This window comes from Solanum pennellii, chromosome 7 (assembly GCF_001406875.1).
Source record: "Solanum pennellii chromosome 7, SPENNV200".
NCBI classification, from domain to species: Eukaryota; Viridiplantae; Streptophyta; class Magnoliopsida; order Solanales; family Solanaceae; genus Solanum; species Solanum pennellii.
Window position 1 is genome coordinate 70,409,828 of NC_028643.1, and position 24,023 is coordinate 70,433,850.

Consider the following 24,023-nt stretch of genomic DNA (forward strand, 5'->3'; position numbering starts at 1 on the left):
TCTACTCTCCTAGGATTTATCCATGATTCGAGGGCCGTTAGTGGCGTATTTCTCGAACTAGGATGATTTAGATTTGACCTCTCCATATGAATAATCCATCAATTTGTGGAGTATTCGAGATCTTGATCTCTTTATGGATTTTTCGAGATGCCTTTTAAGGGAATTTAGTACCCTTTATATAGGCACTAGGGTTTAGGGTTGAGTAGTATCCAAGAATCCTAATCTGAATTGAACACATTTTGTAGAGTCCCAACTCGAATTGAATGCATCTTCTAGAGTTCCACAAAATTTCAATGTCTACAATTACATCTTTGAAATTCTAAATTTAGAATTTAATATTTTATTAAATGTTAGTGCATTTATACAAATAACATATTATATCTCAGATAATATTGAGTTCGATGGGTTGAATATACTCGTGATTCACGATTATCTATATGAAAATATATAAATATTGAATTTCTCTTGCTATTTTTTATGTTTACGTCTTTATATTTCAAATTATTCCACCAATACTGACAAGCCCTAGGCCATCTCTAGGAAATTCCATACAATTTTTTTTTTTTTAAATGGGCAGCCTTAAAGATTATATTCAAGGCAACTTCCTCGAGTACTTCTACATTGTAACATCCTAGTCAAAGTGTCCTAAAATTTTATAAAAATTAACACATGAAACAAAAGCACAATAAATTTTAGTACTATTGCAGCCATGGCCCATAAGCCATCATGTATTATAGTCAAAATGGATCCTTTTCCAATTTGTCTTGATCCCAAAATCCCTTTGTAGGTAAGATGGTTCAACAAGGAACTATGACTCATAAGGTAGACTTGGACTCATAGACTTGTCATAACTCATAGAGACTTGGAATATAATAATTATTTATTTAAATTATAGTTCTCTACTTTAATATCTTCTACTATAAATACCCTTTCAAAGCCTCATTATTTGTACATCAAACATTGATATTCATCTCTTCAATCTTTTGTATTCACATATTATATTTATTCAATACACTTAGAAAAACACTTTACCAAGAAATTAAGATGGAGAACTTCCCAATTATTAACTTGGAAAAGCTCAATGGAGATGAGAGAGCCAACACCATGGAAATGATCAAAGATGCTTGTGAGAATTGGGGCTTCTTTGAGGTAATCATAAATTACATAAACATATTAATCTGTTTGTTTCAATTTATCAGTCATACTTTTCTCTTTAGTCTGTTTCAAAATTAATAACATTTCAATATTTAATAATTCGCATGACATGTTTATAACACAACAAGATATAAATGACATTTTGATACATTACATATAACTTCTGTCACACGACTCAAAAGTCTTTCTTAATTTCTTGAATTCAATGATCGGTCAAATTAAGACACGTAAAATGAAACGGGGAATAGTTATTCTGTTTGCTTATGTTATAATTGTAGTTGGTGAACCATGGAATTCCACATGAAGTAATGGACACAGTAGAGAAAATGACAAAGGCACATTACAAGAAGTGCATGGAACAGAGGTTTAAGGAACTAGTGGCAAGTAAGGGACTTGAGGCTGTTCAAGCTGAGGTTACTGATTTAGATTGGGAAAGCACTTTCTTCTTGCGCCATCTTCCTACTTCTAATATCTCTCAAGTACCCGATCTTGACGAAGAATACAGGTACATACATGTGTCCTACATATCGCGTATATATTAAATAAACACAAAATTTAAGTTATATACACTGACAGTATAACTAATTATAATGTTGTACCAAATGATGCAGAGAGGTGATGAGAGATTTTGCTAAAAGATTGGAGAAGTTGGCTGAGGAGTTACTTGACTTACTCTGTGAAAATCTTGGACTTGAAAAAGGTTATTTGAAAAATGCCTTTTATGGATCAAAAGGTCCCAATTTTGGTTCTAAAGTTAGCAACTATCCACCATGTCCTAAGCCCGATTTGATCAAGGGACTCCGCGCTCATACAGACGCTGGAGGCATCATACTTCTATTCCAAGATGACAAAGTGAGTGGCCTTCAACTCCTCAAAGACGAGCAATGGATCAATGTTCCTCCCATGCGCCACTCTATTGTGGTTAACCTTGGTGATCAACTTGAGGTACAAGATTCACTAAGTGTGTGTGTGTTTTTATCACTATAACTTAGAAGTAGTAACTAAAAATGGTATTTTATGAAATGTTATAAAAACAGGTGATCACTAACGGGAAGTACAAGAGTGTGATGCACAGAGTGATTGCACAAACAGACGGGACACGAATGTCATTAGCCTCATTTTACAATCCAGGAAGTGATGCAGTAATATATCCAGCAAAAACTTTGGTTGAAAAAGAGGCAGAGGAAAGTACACAAGTGTATCCAAAGTTTGTGTTTGATGATTACATGAAGTTATATGCTGGACTTAAGTTTCAAGCCAAAGAGCCAAGATTTGAAGCAATGAAGGCAATGGAAAGTGATCCAATTGCAAGTGCTTAGATTCCAATTCAATTAAAAATTTGGTGTTTGAAAAATATATTTAAATATAGCAATCTATGTATACACATTATTTGCTCTTCTTATGTATGGTAGAATAAAGTTAGTATTAAAAAAGATTGTGATTTGCTGCATATGTATCAAAAAGAGTCCTAATATTTGTATCAATAAATAAGGTGCCTTTTAGTGAAATTATACAAATAATAATTTGGAGTCTATTGTTCTTTCTCATGTAATTTAACTTTGAAGTATCTTACTTTACGATATACTATTCATTNTTTAGTGAAATTATACAAATAATAATTTGGAGTCTATTGTTCTTTCTCATGTAATTTAACTTTTAAATATCTTACTTTACGATATACTATTCACTTATTGGACATAGAGTGATATATTGACTCAATTTGTTGACTAAATTTGAAAATTGACTAGAAGAATTTGATTGTCAACATATATACAATATAAGTTTCTCTAAAATCAGAAGAGGAAAAGGGCAAAGAGAAATAAAAAAGAATTAGATAAGCTAGATGAGAAATTATTGATCACGTGCTTTTTAGGTGTCCTGGTATACTTAAGTAGTTTGGAAAATTTGTCCCATTAATTAGTCTGATTTAGAAAATACTATGGATGTTGCTATATTGTGAAATGGTCTTTATACTAATGCTAAACAATATTCTAATTCTATTAAGCCTATAAAATTAAGTATCTTTATGATGTGGCGATTTGTACTTTTATTTCTTTCATTTTTCATAAAGCTTTGTATTCTTTTGGTTTACAATTGAAAAAGAAAAGAGAAAAAAAGATAGTTATGTAGGCTATACAGGTAAAGGTTATGTCAAGCTAGAATATTTGATTTGCATATCAAACAGGTTTACAGTTCCAAATCAAGTGTACCACAAAATTCAGAGAGGCTCTAATTTGCATATCAAACAGGTTTACAGTTCCAAATCAAGTGTACCACAAAATTCAGAGAGGCTCTAGATAATATCCTTGAAACCCAATGAGATTGAACTAGGCATCACATCAGTGATCTGAATCAGTATAGAGATATTATGTCATTCTTTACTTTTCGCACTTTACCTATTTATATCCTAAGAAACTAACCTGCAAGAAAAGTCGACTACAATAATTTTAAGGCAAAAGGGTCTGATGGACCCGTATACTTGTATGCATTTGAATTGTGAACCCTTCTACTTAATTATTTGTCAAATAAACTTTCAAACTCAATTGAAATGAATTTTTTAACTCCTCTAACCATGTGTGTAGGTCACTCTTCTTTATATAAGGACATGTCATATCAACATCAGATATATAAATGACATGTCATAATTACTTTTAAAATTATTAATCAAAATTCTTTAATTGAAGGTAAATAATAATTTTTTAATTTTATTTTTAGAAAAATAAAACTCCATACATTCTCTCCCACTCCCACTGTTTCACGCCAAAGCTAGCGCCGCCGTCGCCATTTTTACCAGCGAAACCACCCATATTCTCTTACCTTTATCTTCGTTGCACATTATCATCATTTTTATTTCCTCATCCAACCTCCCCAAAATAAAAAACACAAGCACATTACCACTAAATCTGGCCAAACACCATTACCATTTTTTAATTTATCTCTGCCGCACACCATCACCATTTTCGCCGCCATGATTAGATCATTGCGCGCCTCGTTCTCTTCTCCGCTGTAACATGAACTTTGGCATAATAATCCTTTGAACAAAATTAGGGACCAAAACCTTGATTTGAATTTTTTCATGTGTTATATTGTAGTCTAAGATTTTCCTGCCAAAACTATAAGCACCTTCACCAAAGGTTAGAAGAGTTGCTACTGCTTGTGGCTCTGCAGCCGCACCTCTTTCTCATTCCACTGCATATCAGTGGTTTCCGGCGAGCATCACCAGTGCCGCTCCTCCCTTCGTTGGTGAATTAGTGGACTCAAGAAATGTCAAATATGCTATATAAAAGATAATAGATTGTGGAAAATAAAGAAAAACGAATGGACATTGCTGAAAAATAGGTTTAATGGGTGAAGAGGGGGGGATTCTTTAATTGATTATTCTTAAAATAATTATTTCTTTTATAATTTTTAAAAATTTTAAGTACAAATGTTACTCACATGCTTAAGAAGTGTGTGACTACACATTTTTGTCAACTCACACATTCTAATGCCACTTAAGTTTGGTCAATGGTCAGAGGAGTTTGTTAAATTGTGCTTTATTGAGTATAAGAGTTCAATTGACAAATATGTAAGTAAAATGGTTCACAATACAAACACATAGTATAGGGTCCACCAGACTATTCTGCCTAATTTTAATTCACCCCTCTCTTATAACTTTCAGACGACAAACATTGGTGTAGCAGTTATAGATGGTTGTGGTAACCTGCTTCAAGCCTTTGATACCTCAATTCAATATGTTGGAAAACCATCATTGCTAGAGCAATTGTAATTTGTTTGACACTAAAAATTCTAGGAAAAAGGACTCAACAAATGTGCAAGTCTTGTCAAATGCAAAAAAAAAATGTAGGATTGGGATAAGATTGTTCGAGCCCCTTTAAAACTAGGGCTTATAAACCTAGCCCATGTAAGTTATTGACCCTTGATGCTTGATCGGGGGTCAGCTCATGATCCAAAAATATTTATTTTATGGTAGATTATAGAAATTTCACTAGTGTATGAGTCAATGACTTACATACAAGCTATTTGTAGTAGTATGAATCTTATCAGATTTTTGGTGTGTCCAGAGACATGTATCTCAGGACATATAGATTCAAAATATGTGTAATTTATTTTAGGTATACTCTATCCAAGTGGATTCGCATATGCCTAGGATACATTGACAAATCTCGCGCCCTCGCCTTCTTCCATCTCGCTTGCCACTTTCTTATCTCGTTCACATATGTGGATGCATCACACTAAAAATATCTATTTCGCGTATCTAGTATCCTAGATACATGCTAGTCACACTAGATTTTTTTTATAATGTTATTGAAACAACACCATTATTTGTCATATTTGATTTGAAAATCTTTTCAATCTTGATGTCATAAAATTTTAAGCTTGAAAAGAAAAGAAAATTAAAAAAAGGGCTAGCCCACCCAGCACGCGGCCCTTCTAGAATTGAGTGAGGTTGGACATTTTCAGGCCCTTCCAAATGCAGGGTCAGACCGTCCTAGCCCTTTTAATTCCTTGGTTCACGAGGCTTGGGCGGGTTGGGGCTTTGTTGGCCCTTTTTGACAACTCTAACCATATGTATTAATTTTATCTCTACTTTCAATCAATTACATATATTATCACTTTTAATTGTTTATACCATATATTATTGAAGATACAATTAGATACATATATCTTTTAAAACTAGGATTGATTAATTATCTACTTAATTTATTCTTTCACTCCAAATCAACCACTCTCTCTTAGTTCTCCCTCTTATATCTATCACTCAATTATCTCTCATATTTTCGAATTCAATATTTCACCATAAAATTTCATTACAACAATGACTAATCTACTCTTTTCTTCTCAAGATATCATCACAACGACCCGATAGAATCTCTTTATCATCGAAGTGGGTCTTGATGGTTTGTCACAAGAAGAAATTGATGAAGTGGGTCTTGACTGTTTGTCACCAGAAGAAATGGATCTCAATTTTGGTTATGTAATCCCACTATACAGAAGGATCTAAGGGAGCATTGTAAAGAGTTTTTGTCTGCTGGTGATCTTTTGAGACTTTCTTTGGCTACTGTAACATGAATGTGGTAGTATCAATATTGTTTCGATAGCCCTTGAAATATGTGTATCCAATAAGTAGTAATCTCAATTAAGATCTGAGTTGTGTTCTTATTAATAGGGTCTCTGAAGATTATATTAGAGTTGTCAATATGGGTTAATCCACCCCCTCCAGGATGACCCATACAGGCTTTGCAATTTGACGTGTCAGGCTGGGCTAGCCCATTTTTTGTATGGGCCAAAAAATATTTGGCCCAGCCCACAAGTGCATGGGCTACGAGCTTTGCCGGGTCAACCCTCTTTTCTTAAAATTATATCTTTTTTACAATTGTTTTCTAATAATCATAATAAAACCCAAAAACTATGATAATATTCCATGGACTATGACCTATATATAGTTTATTTTCTAGAAATTTTAGAATTTTTTTTAATTTTATGTAGTAAATATTTCATAAACGTAATTTATATTTAAATTGTAATATTTCAAACTTGAAACATATTTTGAATATAGTCTCCTGCTATTTTTAATACTCTATTTTCATTTTTATTTTTAATTAATATTTATTTGACCCACGGGCCGACGTATTCATATTTTCAAGACCCACAAATCGACAGACTTATTCAAGCTCTTTTCTTAACTAAATCATTAATCATGATTAAAGGTTTACTTTGAAAAATTAAATCTTAACCATTTATTTTAACCTATAACATGTGTCATTAATCCAAATAAAAACTTGAAGAAAATAAAGAAAGAGAAATGAAGATGAGCCGAATCCGAGACTTAGTATGACTTAATCTCAATTTTCTTGCCAAAACTCACGTGGCCATCGTAGCCTAATGTCTGACGTTACACATTAATAATAGATTTATACAATTTCAGCTAAAAAGATGAAGACTTAAGTACATTCCGAGTTCAAATACATATTCAAAATTTAAATTTAATAGATTCAGTTTTTATGTTTTTAGATGCTGATTATATCTTTGAAGTTCTGAATTTAGAATTTAATATTTATTGAATGTTAGTGCATTTATACAAATAACATATTACATCTCAAATAATATTGAGTTCGATGGGTTGAATCTATAAAAATAAAACTATACTCGTGATTCACTATTATTTATATGAGAATGTAATAAATATTGAATATCTTTTGCTATTTCTTACGTTTACTTCGTTATATTTCAAATTATTCCACCAATACTGACAAGCCCTAGGCCATCTCTAGGAAATTTCATACAATTTTTTTTTTGTAACTAGTTAAATGGGCAGCCTTAAAGATTATTGTAAAATTCAAGGCAACTTCCTCAAGTACTACTACTACTACATTGTAACATCCTAGTCAAAGTGTCCTAAAATTTTATAAAAATTTGACACATGAAACAAAAGCACAATAAATTTTAGTACTATTGTAGCCATGGCCCATAAGCCATCATGTATTATAGTCAAAATGGGTCCTTTTCCAATTTGTCTTGATCCCAAAATCCCTTTGTAGGTAAGATGGTTCAACAAGGAACTATGACTCATAAGGTAGACTTGGACTCATAGACTTGTCATAACTCATAGAGACTTGGAATATAATAATTATTTATTTAAATTATAGTTCTCTACTTTAATATCTTCTACTATAAATACCCTTTCAAAGCCTCATTATTTGTACATCAAACATTGATATTCATCTCTTCAATCTTTTGTATTCACATATTATATTTATTCAATACACTTAGAAAAACACTTTACCAAGAAATTAAGATGGAGAACTTCCCAATTATTAACTTGGAAAAGCTCAATGGAGATGAGAGAGCCAACACCATGGAAATGATCAAAGATGCTTGTGAGAATTGGGGCTTCTTTGAGGTAATCATAAATTACATAAACATATTAATCTGTTTGTTTCAATTTATCAGTCATACTTTTCTCTTTAGTCTGTTTCAAAATTAATAACATTTCAATATTTAATAATTCGCATGACATGTTTATAACACAACAAGATATAAATGACATTTTGATACATTACATATAACTTCTGTCACACGACTCAAAAGTCTTTCTTAATTTCTTGAATTCAATGATCGGTCAAATTAAGACACGTAAAATGAAACGGGGAATAGTTATTCTGTTTGCTTATGTTATAATTGTAGTTGGTGAACCATGGAATTCCACATGAAGTAATGGACACAGTAGAGAAAATGACAAAGGCACATTACAAGAAGTGCATGGAACAGAGGTTTAAGGAACTAGTGGCAAGTAAGGGACTTGAGGCTGTTCAAGCTGAGGTTACTGATTTAGATTGGGAAAGCACTTTCTTCTTGCGCCATCTTCCTACTTCTAATATCTCTCAAGTACCCGATCTTGACGAAGAATACAGGTACATACATGTGTCCTACATATCGCGTATATATTAAATAAACACAAAATTTAAGTTATATACACTGACAGTATAACTAATTATAATGTTGTACCAAATGATGCAGAGAGGTGATGAGAGATTTTGCTAAAAGATTGGAGAAGTTGGCTGAGGAGTTACTTGACTTACTCTGTGAAAATCTTGGACTTGAAAAAGGTTATTTGAAAAATGCCTTTTATGGATCAAAAGGTCCCAATTTTGGTTCTAAAGTTAGCAACTATCCACCATGTCCTAAGCCCGATTTGATCAAGGGACTCCGCGCTCATACAGACGCTGGAGGCATCATACTTCTATTCCAAGATGACAAAGTGAGTGGCCTTCAACTCCTCAAAGACGAGCAATGGATCAATGTTCCTCCCATGCGCCACTCTATTGTGGTTAACCTTGGTGATCAACTTGAGGTACAAGATTCACTAAGTGTGTGTGTGTTTTTATCACTATAACTTAGAAGTAGTAACTAAAAATGGTATTTTATGAAATGTTATAAAAACAGGTGATCACTAACGGGAAGTACAAGAGTGTGATGCACAGAGTGATTGCACAAACAGACGGGACACGAATGTCATTAGCCTCATTTTACAATCCAGGAAGTGATGCAGTAATATATCCAGCAAAAACTTTGGTTGAAAAAGAGGCAGAGGAAAGTACACAAGTGTATCCAAAGTTTGTGTTTGATGATTACATGAAGTTATATGCTGGACTTAAGTTTCAAGCCAAAGAGCCAAGATTTGAAGCAATGAAGGCAATGGAAAGTGATCCAATTGCAAGTGCTTAGATTCCAATTCAATTAAAAATTTGGTGTTTGAAAAATATATTTAAATATAGCAATCTATGTATACACATTATTTGCTCTTCTTATGTATGGTAGAATAAAGTTAGTATTAAAAAAGATTGTGATTTGCTGCATATGTATCAAAAAGAGTCCTAATATTTGTATCAATAAATAAGGTGCCTTTTAGTGAAATTATACAAATAATAATTTGGAGTCTATTGTTCTTTCTCATGTAATTTAACTTTTAAATATCTTACTTTACGATATACTATTCACTTATTGGACATAGAGTGATATATTGACTCAATTTGTTGACTAAATTTGAAAATTGACTAGAAGAATTTGATTGTCAACATATATACAATATAAGTTTCTCTAAAATCAGAAGAGGAAAAGGGCAAAGAGAAATAAAAAAGAATTAGATAAGCTAGATGAGAAATTATTGATCACGTGCTTTTTAGGTGTCCTGGTATACTTAAGTAGTTTGGAAAATTTGTCCCATTAATTAGTCTGATTTAGAAAATACTATGGATGTTGCTATATTGTGAAATGGTCTTTATACTAATGCTAAACAATATTCTAATTCTATTAAGCCTATAAAATTAAGTATCTTTATGATGTGGCGATTTGTACTTTTATTTCTTTCATTTTTTATAAAGCTTTGTATTCTTTTGGTTTACAATTGAAAAAGAAAAGAGAAAAAAAGATAGTTATGTAGGCTATACAGGTAAAGGTTATGTCAAGCTAGAATATTTGATTTGCATATCAAACAGGTTTACAGTTCCAAATCAAGTGTACCACAAAATTCAGAGAGGCTCTAAATAATATCCTTGAAACCCAATGAGATTGAACTAGGCACCACATCAGTGATCTGAATCGGTATAGAAATATTATGTCATTCTTTACTTTTCGCACTTTACCTATTTATATCCTAAGAAACTAACCTGCAAGAAAAGTCAACTACAATAATTTTAAGGCAAAAGGGTCTGATGGACCCGTATACTTGTATGCATTTGAATTGTGAACCCTTCTACTTAATTATTTGTCAAATAAACTTTCAAACTCAATTGAAATGAATTTTTTAACTCCTCTAACCATGTGTGTAGGTCACTCTTCTTTATATAAGGACATGTCATATCAACATCAGATATATAAATGACATGTCATAATTACTTTTAAAATTATTAATCAAAATTCTTTAATTGAAGGTAAATAATAATTTTTTAATTTTATTTTTAGAAAAATAAAACTCCATACATTCTCTCCCACTCCCGCTGTTTCACGCCAAAGCTAGCGCCGCCGTCGCCATTTTTACCAGCGAAACCACCCATATTCTCTTACCTTTATCTCCGTTGCACATTATCATCATTTTTATTTCCTCATCCAACCTCCCCAAAATCAAAAACACAAGCACATTACCACTAAATCTGGCCAAACACCATTACCATTTTTTAATTTATCTCTGCCGCACACCATCACCATTTTCGCCGCCATGATTAGATCATTGCGCGCCTCGTTCTCTTCTCCGCTGTAACATGAACTTTGGCATAATAATCCTTTGAACAAAATTAGGGACCAAAAACTTGATTTGAATTTTTTCATGTGTTATATTGTAGTCTAAGTATTTCCTGCCAAAACTATCAGCACCTTCACCAAAGGTTAGAAGAGTTGCTACTGCTTGTGGCTCTGCAGCTGCACCTCTTTCTCATTCCACTGCATATCATTGGTTTCCGGCGAGCATCACCAGTGCCGCTCCTCCCTTCGTTGGTGAATTAGTGGACTCAAGAAATGTCAAATATGCTATATAAAAGATAATAGATTGTTGAAATAAAGAAAAACGGGTGGACATTGCTGAAAAACAGGTTTAATGGGTGATGAAGCGGGGATTCTTTAATTGATTATTCTTAAAATAATTATTTCTTTTATAATTTTTAAAAATTTTAAGTACAAATGTTACTCACATGCTTAAGAAGTGTGTGACTACACATTTTTGTCAACTCACACATTCTAATGCCACTTAAGTTCGGTCAATGGTCAGAGGAGTTTGTTAAATTGTGCTTTATTGAGTATAAGAGTTCAATTGACAAAGATGTAAGTAAAATGGTTCACAATACAAACACATAGTATAGGGTCCACCAGACCATTCTGCCTAATTTTAATTCACCCCTCTCTTATAACTTTCAGACGACAAACATTGGTGTAGTAGTTATAGATGGTTGTGGTAACCTGCTTCAAGCCTTTGATACCTCAATTCAATATGTTGGAAAACCATCCTTGCTAGGGCAATTGTAATTTGTTTGACGCTAAAAATGCTAGGAAAAAGGACTTAACAAATGTGCAAGTCTTGTCAAATGCAAAAAATTAAAATGTAGGATTGGGATAAGATTGTTCGAGCCCCTTTAAAACTAGGGCTTATAACCTAGCCCATGTAAGTTATTGACCCTTGATGCTTGATCGGGGGTCAGCTCATGAGCCAAAACTATTTATTTTATGGTAGATTATAGAAATTTCACTAGTGTATGAGTCAATAACTTACATACAAGCTATTTGTAGTAGTATGAATCTTATCAGATTTTTGGTGTGTCCAGAGACATGTATCTCAGGACATATAGATTCAAAATATGTGTAATTTATTTTAGGTAGACTCTATCCAAGTGGATTCGCATATGCCTAGGATACATTGACAAATCCCGCGCCCTCGCCTTCTTCCATCTCGCTTGCCACTTTCTTATCTCGTTCACATATGTGGCTGCATCACACAAAAAATATCTATTTCGCGTATCTAGTATCCTAGATACATGCTAATCACACTAGAATTTTTTTATAGTGTTATTGAAACAACACCATTATTTGTCATATTTGATTTGAAAATCTTTTCAATCTTGATGTCATAAAATTTTAAGCTTGAAAAGAAAAGAAAATTAAAAAAAGGGCTAGCCCACCCAGCACGCGGCCCTTCTAGAATTGAGTGAGGTTGGACATTTTCAGGCCCTTCCAAATGCAGGGTCAGACCGTCCTAGCCCTTTTAATTCCTTGGTTCACGAGGCTTGGGCGGGTTGGGGCTTTGTTGGCCCTTTTTGACAACTCTAACCATATGTATTAATTTTATCTCTACTTTCAATCAATTACATATATTATCACTTTTAATTGTTTATACCATATATTATTGAAGATACAATTAGATACATATATCTTTTAAAACTAGGATTGATTAATTATCTACTTAATTTATTCTTTCACTCCAAATCAACCACTCTCTCTTAGTTCTCCCTCTTATATCTATCACTCAATTATCTCTCATATTTTCGAATTCAATATTTCACCATAAAATTTCATTACAACAATGACTAATCTACTCTTTTCTTCTCAAGATATCATCACAACGACCCGATAGAATCTCTTTATCATCGAAGTGGGTCTTGATGGTTTGTCACAAGAAGAAATTGATGAAGTGGGTCTTGACTGTTTGTCACCAGAAGAAATGGATCTCAATTTTGGTTATGTAATCCCACGGAACAGAAGGATCTAAGGGAGCATTGTAAAGAGTTTTTGTCTGCTGGTGTTCTTTTGAGACTTTCCTTGGCTACTGTAACATGAATGTGGTAGTATCAATATTGTTTCGATAGCCCTTGAAATATGTGTATCCAATAAGTAGTAATCTTAATTAAGATCTGAGTTGTGTTCTTATTAATAGGGTCTCTGAAGATTATACTAGAGTTGTCAATATGAGTTAATCCACCCCCTCCGGGATGACCAATACAGGCTTTGCAATTTGACGTGTCAGGCTGGGCTAGCCTATTTTCTGTATGGGCCAAAAAATATTTGGCCCAGCCCACAAGTGCATGGGCTACGAGCTTTGCCGGATCAACCCTCTTTTCTTAAAATTATATCTTTTTTACAATTGTTTTCTAATAATCATAATAAAACCCAAAAACTATGATAATATTCCATGGACTATGACCTATATATATAGTTTATTTTCTAGAAATTTTCAGAATTTTTTTTTATTTTATGTAGTAAATATTTCATAAACATAATTTATATTTAAATTGTAATATTTCAAACTTGAAACATATTTTGAATGTAGTCTCCTGTTATTTTTAATACTCTATTTTCATTTTTATTTTTAATTAATATTTATTTGACCCACGAGCCGACGTATTCATATTTCTCAAGACCCACAAATCGACAGACTTATTCAAGCTCTTTTCTTAAATAGATTCAAAAATTCGTAGTCCAACCCTATCAAATCACGAGTTAGGCCAGACCGACCCAACGTGCCTAGCCTATATTGACGACTCTAATGTATATGTATCCACCATTAAATTTCACTTAAATAATTTTTGACAACACAATAACATTCATCATTGTTGAACCAAAAAGGCTCAAAATTATTTAAGAAGAATTTCAGGGGAATGTAAAGTTTGTTGATTCTCAAAAAAAAATTGGAACAATTTCGAATGTTATGAATTTCTTTAGGAATTGTTATATGCCTTAATTTCATTCTTAAATCATGTCTTTTAGTTACATTCGTCCTTATTTAAGTAGATTTAATTATAATAAGTATGTAGCTAATATGATTAAAGATACATTTATATGAACTTGTCTCATTTGTATTTACTTTTTATTTGACCACCTCATTACAAACAAAATATAGTAAAAATCATAAGAAAAATTATTAATGCCTTTTCATTAATCATGCATACTTGATACATAGAGTAAACAAATAGCTTAAATATCCAAATTTTGTTTCACTCACACTATAATTTACAGGGAAAATTAACATTTGAATTGTAAAATTGAGTTGGTTGCCAACCATTTGGAATGACATTTAGGGCAGTAACACTTTGCTTTGTTCCAGAAGTAAGTCTTAGAGAAAATGGAGGTTTTTGTGTGTTTGGATCAATTCCAACACTCCAAGTTGATCCAATCATTCTATTCATTGAATTCCATGTATTCTTCTTCCCTCCTGTTTGTATTTCAACTAACGAAAGATCACCATCTCCGTCTACTGCTTCAGATACAACCGCGAAAAAATTAGGGTTTGATCCTTTATCTACCTTGAACAATATATTTCTGTTGTAATTGCATGCTACCCTGTAGTAATAATAATAATAATATTAGTGTGAATTCCAAATTCGAAAATAACTAATAAGTAATTTAGTTGTTGTCAACTATATATATATATATACCTTTTATAATAAATCGGAATTCTTCCTGCTTTATGTAATTCTGCCTGTTCACCAGATTTTGCCAATTTTGCAAATGCTATTCCACTAAAATCAAAGTGAACTGGATCATCATTGCATGATCCAGGACACTCATCAGTAAGCGTTACAGTTATTGGATTTCCTGAACAATGTGGATTCTGGGCTTCGTTGCAAAACACCTACATCGTAGTCATGTTAGTAAGACAAATGATAAAATCATCGAGTTAGGGGATTCAATTGAATCGCTATATATACCTGATAGCATGCACCACATCCAACACCTTGCTTAAAAAGAGCTTGATTTCCCGCCGTGATCATAGAATTGTAAGGAGAGTTAGCCACGTCGTTTTCTAGTCCACACGCTCCACCTACAACAAATTGAATGTATATATGGGGAATCAAGCCTTCACCAATAACGCAAACGGCCTTATAGGATTGTATTTTAAATTCAAAAGTAATTAATTTTATGGAAAAACAAAAGGTAAGATGTATATATCTTACCACTTCCAGCATCTGTATAAAAAGTTGCAACAGCAAGTGAAAAACCACTTGGTTGACAAGAAGAAAATGTAACCAAATATGAGCAAAAAAATATAGTGATAATCCAAAGGGAAAGATTTGTAGCCATGACTATACTCTAAATACTTTTTGCTAATTGCTTATGAAATTTCAGAATTGCTGGGACATATTTATAGCAAAAATGAAATCTAGGAGATTAATTAGAGTCAATGATTACTTTAAAAGAAATTTATTGTCTTGGAATCTGGATTGAAAGTTTGGTACGTATTACCTCCGTCAAACTTTTAATTGTCACAATTTCCTTTTTTAGAGTCAAACTATAAAAACTTTGACTAATATTAGTGATGTATTTTTTCAACATATTAATATGCAAAAAATGCAATTTATAGTACTTTCTATATAGTTTTTGAATTTCAATTTCTTTTTTAAGAATATCAAATTAATGTAGTCTAATATAACTTTGAAAATTAATCAAGTTGACTTTCAAAAAACACAACATGACAAATAAAAGTGGACGGAGAGAGTATCATTTAAAAATAAGGTGATTGAAGCTTTTCTATATCTGATTTATGAATATTTTCTCCTAGAAAGTAATTAAGAATGCATAAAATTAATTTTCTTTAGTAGAACAGTCAATATGCCTAAGCCCGATCTAATTCATGATTTTATAAGATTGGGGCAAAAGTTTTAGAGCCCATTTAAAAACATATCTTTTTAGCCCGCTTCAAATAAGTCCGTTGGCATGTGGGCTTGAGCAATGTGAGTTCAATCTATCTGTAGATTAAATAAATAAAATAATTTTCACTTATGGTAAACACAGAACTCATATTTGTATGCTATAACTATAGTTACATAATTGCGCTCCACAACAAATTGTTTGCTATGACCATTACTTGTGTTATATTAAAAGGAGAAGGTCCTTACACATATTGATTGAATTTTTTAATCTTCATTAAGAGACTTTATAATACAGAAAATTGACATTTACTATTTTTCTCAAATTATTTTTTTTTATCTTTCTAATATTTAAGACTTCGAAATCAACTAAAATTTTAATTATTAAATTTTAGAAAAATTACGCGGTTAAACAAATTTATACTACTTAATAACTCATCATAGGTATAGTTTGCTATAATTATCATTCTCGACTAACATTATACGTTAATTATGTGGACTAACTTTGAGTTTGTATAATTAGCCATGTTTGTATATGTATAATATATAATTATCTAACCGATATACATATACAATTCACCTCTCTCCCACTCTCTGCCCTCTCTCGCTTGCGTTTCTCCTCCCTCTTCCAGTCTCGCTCGCCTCTCTCCTTCCTCTCTCAATCTCGCTTATCATATATACAAATGCATTTGTATTATGTACAATTATCTAACCGATATACATATACAATTCATCTATCTCCCACTCTCTACCCTCTCTCACTCGCCTCTCTCATACCTCTCCTAATCTCGCTCATCTCTCTCCTCCCTTTTCGCATTTCGAGATTAAAACAAGTCTATCTTTGTCCGTAAGTTTTTCATAGATCTGTTTTACATTTTGAATTATCAATTATTGTGACTTATAGTACTCTTTACATAGTTTACAAATATATAAATTTTATTTTAAAAAATTTGAAGATTTCATATTCAAATGTCCGGTCAAAGTTAAACTGTTTGACTCTCGAAAAATGAAAAATGCCGCATAAAATGGAACAAAGGGAGTATGTTTATTCTCCTTCACTATGTTTACACGTTAAATTTAGCATTTTAATCAACTTTTGTCTAATATAATATGGAATAAAAATATCAATTTCAATTCATACTTGTTTAAATATTTATCATTAGCTTGTTTAAGAGATAATTAACTAATCATGACATCATATTCTCTTTATTCTCACATATATATATATATATATATATATATATATATATATATATGTCGAAAAAAATGTGATTTTCATTTTTCTTTTCGAGTAGAATGTACTACCTCTGTCCACTTTCAATTGTTATACTTTTTTTTTAGAGTTAAATTATAAAAACTTTGACTAGTACTTTACGATGTGTTTTTTATCATATTTATATACAAAAAATTGCAATTGATAATACTTTTTATTTAGTTTTTAAATATCTAAATCTTCTGCTTAAAATATCGAATTGATGTAATTTAATTTAATTTTAAAAATTAGTTAAATTAACTTTTGGAAAACACAATATGACCAATAAAAATGGATAGAGAAAGCTAGTAAGAAGCTTTTAAAAGAAATTATAAGCATATAAGACCACTAAATTAAGCAATACGAAACCAACAAAATGCAGTGCTTCTCATTTTGTACGTGGACAAAATAAAGAGCTATTAATTATGTATACATTGTTTTTTTCTTCTTCAAAGAAGTAATAAGTATGTAAGACCATAAAGCAACATAAAACCAACAAAACTAAGTGGCTTTTCATATTTTGTGTGACAAAATAAAGACCTAGTTATTGCAATGGTCAATTCAGAATTTTAGTTCTATATGAGTGCATAATGTAGAATCTTTGGTATTGAATTATTATATTTTAAAAATTATGAGTACATATTTGTAGTACTTTTGAAAAATTTTATACGTAAATTTATGTTTTATATATGTCGAAGGTACCATTAGGTGTTCATATACAATTTGGATCGATTATTCTCATTGAAATCAAAATGAAATTAGTTTAATTGATACTCCCTCTGTCCGGTATTCGTTGTCATGTAGTGTTTTTCAAAAGTCAATTTGTCTAATTTTTAAAGTTAAATTAGATTATATTAATTCGATATTTTTTTAAAAAAAATAGATATTCTAAAACTATATAAAAAATATTATAAATTGCAATTTTTTTGCATATAAATATGATGAAAAAATACATCTTAAAATGTTAGTCAAAGTTTTTATAGTTTAACTCTAAAAATAGAAATCATTACAAATAATATCGGAAGAAGAAAATATTTTAATTATTAAATATCTAACCAAATCAAATTTGGTACACATTTATTACTTTGTTTATTTTCGGTCTGATTCGATTTTATTTTTTTGAAATGTAATGATATTTTTTCTTAAAATAATTAGTTAAGAATGTTTCACTCTTTTTTTTTCCAACTTATAATCCGCTATTTCCTTTTTAGAAGAAAATGTCTTAAATCTATCAAAGCGAATGAAATTTAGAAGAAATACATAAAAATAAATCTAGGTAAATCTCATTATTATATATTTGATTAAAGGGAAAATGCACAAATATCCCCTCAACCTATATCCGAAATCCCACAGACACTTATACTATACTAAGGTCCTATTATCCTCCTGGACTTATTTTATAAGTAATTTTCTACCCTTTTCGGCCGACGTGGCACTAACTTGAAAAAAAGTCAACCAGCGTTGGGCCCACAAGATTGTGCCACGTAGGCCGAAAAGAGGTAGAAAATTATTAATAAAATAAGTTTAAGGGGGTAATAGGACCTTAGGATAGTATAAGTGTATCTGTGAGATTTCGGACATAGATTGAGATGGTACTTGTGCATTATCCCTTGATTAAATGAGTTTGGGATCGTGACTTTCTTTTAATAAAAAGGCTTAAAGTATAAAGTGCATTAGTTTATTGAAAAAGTGTACAACGTATTTAAAATTTTAGGACGAGCTTATTTTATATTTGGTTGGAAAAAAAATAGTAGAATAAATTATGTTGAAATTAGTTATTCCAAGATTATATTGTTACTTTTATCATACATTAAGATTAATGGAATAACTATATCATAAAATAATTAATCATAAAATAACTTATTCCTGAATTAACCGAGCCCTAAATAGATAAATCTTTTTTTTCAAAGAAAAAGTGAAGTTTGGTGGGGCAATGCACATGCATGAACCCTAAAAAGAGATGGAAAATATTCCTCCAAACTTGTAAGGCACTGCACAAATAACATGGGGCACCAAAGCATGTCTTGGAATTTTTGGCAATGCATGCATAGAAATTATAAAGTTTGTGAATGATTTTACTACAAGTTAGCCACATGATGATGAAAAATTTTGGACCATTGCATGTGACTCCTCTAGGCTCTATCCAAATTGAAGATTTTTAACTCTTTTAATAATTCCAAATTACTGTTTTAAAATCGAAAATGAAGAGCGTTTACAATCACAACACTATGACTCATGACCCTTTTATTAAACCACATAAATTAGGGTAAAATTAAGTGTATTTATTTATTTATTTATTTTATAGATAGATAGATACTCCTGCTTACTTTATAGTGATAATGATCAATAAAACTTTAGGTACTACATTTACAGAAATCAAAACTAAAAGTGCAAGTGGACTAAAGAAGTTTTTTTTCTTCTTCTGATAACTAAATAAACCTGACATATTTTATACATTATAGTTATCAAATATAATAGAAGTTTGAAAAAAATTCTTTAAGTTTTTGAAATTAATCATATATTAACAATATAACAATTTTCAAAATTCGTTTTTGCTATTTATTTAATATCAAGAGGTGCAAAAAAACCTTAGGCATGTAGTCCAAAGGTGGCTAATTCGTGTTTTTCATGTGCATTGAATTTGACAACTTTAATTTAGATAGAGAATAACCACTCGAATTTTTTATTTCCTCTTATAGTATTGTACGATTACTTTATTTTTTTGAATAATTTTCTAGACAGAGCACAATATTTAAGTCATGACTAAAACGATTACGTTTACGTATTAGATTTATAAAAAATAATTATATCTCAAGGACAAAGCTTTAGATCGCCAAATGGATGTCTTGATACACTTATATACTTCATCTGTTCATTTTTAATTGTCATATTGCACTTTTCGAAAGTCAATTTGAATAGCTTTTAAAATTAAATTAATTTAATATTTTAAATTAAAATTTTGAATATTAAAAAACTATACGAAAAGTACTATAGACTGTAATTTTTTACAGATTAATATGATGAAAAGATACATAGTAAAATGTTAGTCAAAGTTCTTATAGTTTGACTCTAAAAAAAAAAGAAAATCGTGACAATTAAAAGTTGACGAAGGAAGTAATTAGTTTGTTCTAGCCTGCATATTTCGTCAGCTTAGATTTTATTAGCTGTACGAAATTCAACGATTAGTTAATTAGGTAAAGTTGTTGATTAACAATTAAACGGAATGACATAGCTAAAGTAACAAAAATATAAAATATGATATGTCGAAAATTCAAACGTCCTAGTCAAAGATAATTAATTAAGCTTAGATTTGGCTTAAGAATATAATAACTAGAACTCGTGATTGCAGACTCTAAAATTACCTCAAAATCATTGTTAATATTTTTAAAATGTCAAATGCATTGCCAATGATCACATGGCCGCCCTCAAAGAAATGACTTCAATAACAAAAAATAACATTAATAGTAAATAAATTAAATGAATTGTTATTTTTAAAAAATCAATTAAGAGTGGTTAGTGTAATATACCTAAGAAATTTTATATGAATCTCATGGTATTAAAAGTTAATTACATCTTATTTCTATCCTTTTTTAAATTTCAAAAATTCCTTAAATTTTGTGGAATTCGAATACATTCCAAAACATCTAGATACATCGCATTCCAATTTTGGGTATATTGTTCAACATTTTGATACATCACATTTTCATTTTAGATACGTCACTCAATGTCCAGATACATCGCGTGTAGAAATGTATCCGGCTGAATTATTGTATAAAGTAATGTATTACATCTCGATACACTGCGTATAGTGATGTATCAGACCGTATCTAACTGATATATCGCGTAAAGTAATGTATTACGTCCCGATACATCACGTATAGTAATGTATCTGACCGATACATCACATAAAGGGTGATGTATTCAAGAATATAAGGGATTAGGGATTGTGTAACTTTTTCAAATGATAGGAAATTCTTAAAAATATGATAAAATGAATTGCATATTTAGGCAATTTTTCCTATGTGATAAAAAATACAAGAGAAAGTAGTGTGATGAAGCAATCTTAGGGAAGATTTCTAAAATTCTCTCTTTTTTTTTTATAATGGTAATGTTGAGTAGCTCACAAACCTCAATTACAATTTCATTAGGTTTTTAATTTGTTATCTTCTATCTTGCACTAAGTACTGAGTAATGTTTCTCAGTTAAAAAATAAAAAGTAATCACCTAGTGTTTCCGGTCAATTAAAAGATAGCTTCTAAACGCAGTAAGTTTTAGGCAAACTTTTAGTTTCATTAACTCAGGAAAAATCAAGAAGACATGGAAGTCCTGCACTACAATTTGTGTAACAAGAAAAAATTACTCAAAGTCAATGGATAGAAATTTCATATGAAAGATGCATGGGGCGCAATGCAGGCGGGAGTGTCAAGTACAGATTCGACTGAACTTAATAATTTTTATTTAAATCATGTATATTTTTTTTAAAAAAAAGTATTATTGAATATGTACAAATAATTAATTAGGAACCAATAATCTAAAAAGATTAGAATCGACAATCAATAAGATTCAAGTCTTAGTTTGGCACCTATCGTGCAATGTGCTAAGTACAATCATGCACTTGATTGAATGTTAAGTTATTTACTTAGAGGATTAGGGAACGGTTCTTACTTAATACATTCTTTCCTTTTTTCTTTGAACTTATATTTTAAAAATTCTAGATTCGATCACGTCCCGCATTTAGAAACTTTCAAAAGTGTGAGGCAACTTGGTCTGACTCAGAACCAAGAAATTTATAATAACACATGAAACAATATCATAAAATTAGTTTTCACTAGAGCAGCCTCTTCAGACAAAGCCCTTTTTATATTAAATATATATCTACTGGTCAAGATAAAAGGGAAAATCATTTTTAGCCACCAAAAAATTGGTCATTTTCCAATGTACATCTTTAATTAGCTCCAAAATTATAAAATCCCACTTGTGTGTAGGGTAAGAAGGTCCAATAAGTAACTGTGACCAGAATTCTTGTAAAGTGGACTTGGACTTTGGGTAATTAAAGAGTAATTCCTAAATTCTTGATTTCTTCTCCTATAAATACCCTTTCAAAGTATCACTCTTTTTTCATCAGAACATTTTAATATTTATCTCTTCAATCTCTTGTATAATTCACATCATATACTTTAATTACCAAGAAAAATTAAGATGGAGAACTTCCCAATTATCAACTTGGGAAATCTTAATGGAGATGAGAGAGCAAAAACCATGGAAATGATCAAAGATGCATGTGAGAATTGGGGCTTCTTTGAGGTAATAATAATTACATTTTGCATAAACATACAACGTCACTTTCTATATTGAGTAACTCTGTAATTCCAACATCCTACCACATGACTCAAAAGACCACAACGTGACAATAATTACTTTCGTAAACTTTATATCCAGTCATACTAAGACACATAAAACGAAACAGAAAATATCCTAATCTTTGCACATAGATGTTTTTTCTTAATATGTTTATGTGATCATTGTAGTTGGTGAACCATGGGATTCCACATGAAGTAATGGACAGTGTGGAGAAATTGACAAAGGGACATTACAAGAAGGGCATGGAACAAAGGTTTAAGGAATTGGTAGCAAGTAAGGGACTTGAAGCTGTGCAAGCTGAGGTTACTGATTTGGATTGGGAAAGCACTTTCTTTTTACGCCATCTTCCTACTTCTAACATCTCTCAAGTACCCGACCTGGATGACGAATACAGGTACATACACATGTCCTACATATCGAGTATGAATTAACAACCATACAATTTAAGTTATATACACTGACAGTATAACTAATTATAATGTTGTCCCATATGATGCAGAGAGGTGATGAGAGATTTTGCTAAAAGATTGGAGAAATTGGCAGAGGAGTTACTTGACTTACTCTGTGAAAATCTTGGACTTGAAAAAGGTTATTTGAAAAATGCCTTTTATGGATCAAAAGGTCCCAATTTTGGTACTAAAGTTAGCAACTATCCACCATGTCCTAAGCCTGATTTGATCAAGGGACTCCGCGCTCATACAGACGCTGGAGGCATCATACTTCTATTCCAAGATGACAAAGTGAGTGGCCTTCAACTCCTCAAAGACGAGCAATGGATCGATGTTCCTCCCATGCGCCACTCTATTGTGGTTAACCTTGGTGACCAACTTGAGGTACAAGATTCAATAAAAGCATGTGTGATTTTCTCACTAAAACTTAAGAGTTTTACTCCCTCCGTTATGGCCTAGTTTGACTTGGAACGGAGTTTAAGAAAAGAAAGAAGACTTTTTAATCTTGTGGTTCTAAATTAAAATTCTGTCAAATGTACCAAAACGTCCTTTAATCATGTGGTCTTAAACATGCCACGCGGAAAGTTAAAGTTAAAGTGTTAAACCAAAAAAGGAAATGGATCAGTCTTTTTTGAACAGACTAAAAAGGAAATAGGATCATTCTTTTTTAAACGGAAGGAATACTAAAAAGGGTATTTATGAAATGTTATAAAAACAGGTGATTACCAACGGGAAGTACAAGAGCGTGATGCACAGAGTGATTGCACAAACAGATGGGACTCGGATGTCACTAGCATCATTTTATAATCCAGGAAATGACGCAGTGATCTATCCAGCACCAGCTCTAATTGAGGAAAGCAAGCAAGTTTATCCGAAATTCGTGTTTGATGATTACATGAAGTTATATGCTGGACTAAAGTTTCAGCCAAAAGAGCCAAGATTTGAAGCAATGAAGGCTATGGAAGCTAATGTGGAATTAGTTGATCAATTTGCAAGTGCTTAAAGAAAATTATTATGTTCTTGGAAGTTATACAAACTTAGCTAATTAAACACATAATTATACAAAAGATGGTGTATGTGCGTGTGATTGTTGTGTGGTATTTTAAAGGGTTCTAAAGCTTGTAATAAAAAATAATCTGATAAATGAAAGTTACTTTATAGTACAAATGATTGCTA

The 24,023-nt window shown here is 31.3% G+C and overlaps 4 protein-coding genes across 4 annotated transcripts; 3 read left to right on the plus strand and 1 right to left on the minus strand.

The window, feature by feature from the left end:
* Positions 1 to 938: 938 nt before the first annotated feature.
* Positions 939 to 2,689, plus strand: LOC107024027 (1-aminocyclopropane-1-carboxylate oxidase 1). The gene is made up of 4 exons (XM_015224903.2): positions 939 to 1,149; positions 1,434 to 1,660; positions 1,767 to 2,100; positions 2,193 to 2,689. The coding sequence occupies exons 1-4, from the start codon at positions 1,045 to 1,047 to the stop codon at positions 2,472 to 2,474; spliced, it is 948 nt and encodes a 315-aa protein (XP_015080389.1). The 5' UTR covers positions 939 to 1,044; the 3' UTR covers positions 2,475 to 2,689.
* A 5,159-nt stretch (positions 2,690 to 7,848) lies between these two features.
* LOC107024035 (1-aminocyclopropane-1-carboxylate oxidase 1) lies at positions 7,849 to 9,599 on the plus strand. Its single transcript, XM_015224914.2, has 4 exons — positions 7,849 to 8,059; positions 8,344 to 8,570; positions 8,677 to 9,010; positions 9,103 to 9,599. The coding sequence occupies exons 1-4, from the start codon at positions 7,955 to 7,957 to the stop codon at positions 9,382 to 9,384; spliced, it is 948 nt and encodes a 315-aa protein (XP_015080400.1). The 5' UTR covers positions 7,849 to 7,954; the 3' UTR covers positions 9,385 to 9,599.
* A 4,457-nt stretch (positions 9,600 to 14,056) lies between these two features.
* LOC107025217 (putative expansin-B14) lies at positions 14,057 to 15,246 on the minus strand. Its single transcript, XM_015226023.2, has 4 exons — positions 15,093 to 15,246; positions 14,847 to 14,959; positions 14,574 to 14,770; positions 14,057 to 14,478 (listed from the first exon to the last, which is right to left on the minus strand). The coding sequence occupies exons 1-4, from the start codon at positions 15,217 to 15,219 to the stop codon at positions 14,142 to 14,144; spliced, it is 774 nt and encodes a 257-aa protein (XP_015081509.1). The 5' UTR covers positions 15,220 to 15,246; the 3' UTR covers positions 14,057 to 14,141.
* A 6,858-nt stretch (positions 15,247 to 22,104) lies between these two features.
* On the plus strand, positions 22,105 to 24,023 carry LOC107024353 (1-aminocyclopropane-1-carboxylate oxidase 4). Its single transcript, XM_015225316.2, has 4 exons — positions 22,105 to 22,341; positions 22,566 to 22,792; positions 22,898 to 23,231; positions 23,566 to 24,023. The coding sequence occupies exons 1-4, from the start codon at positions 22,237 to 22,239 to the stop codon at positions 23,848 to 23,850; spliced, it is 951 nt and encodes a 316-aa protein (XP_015080802.1). The 5' UTR covers positions 22,105 to 22,236; the 3' UTR covers positions 23,851 to 24,023.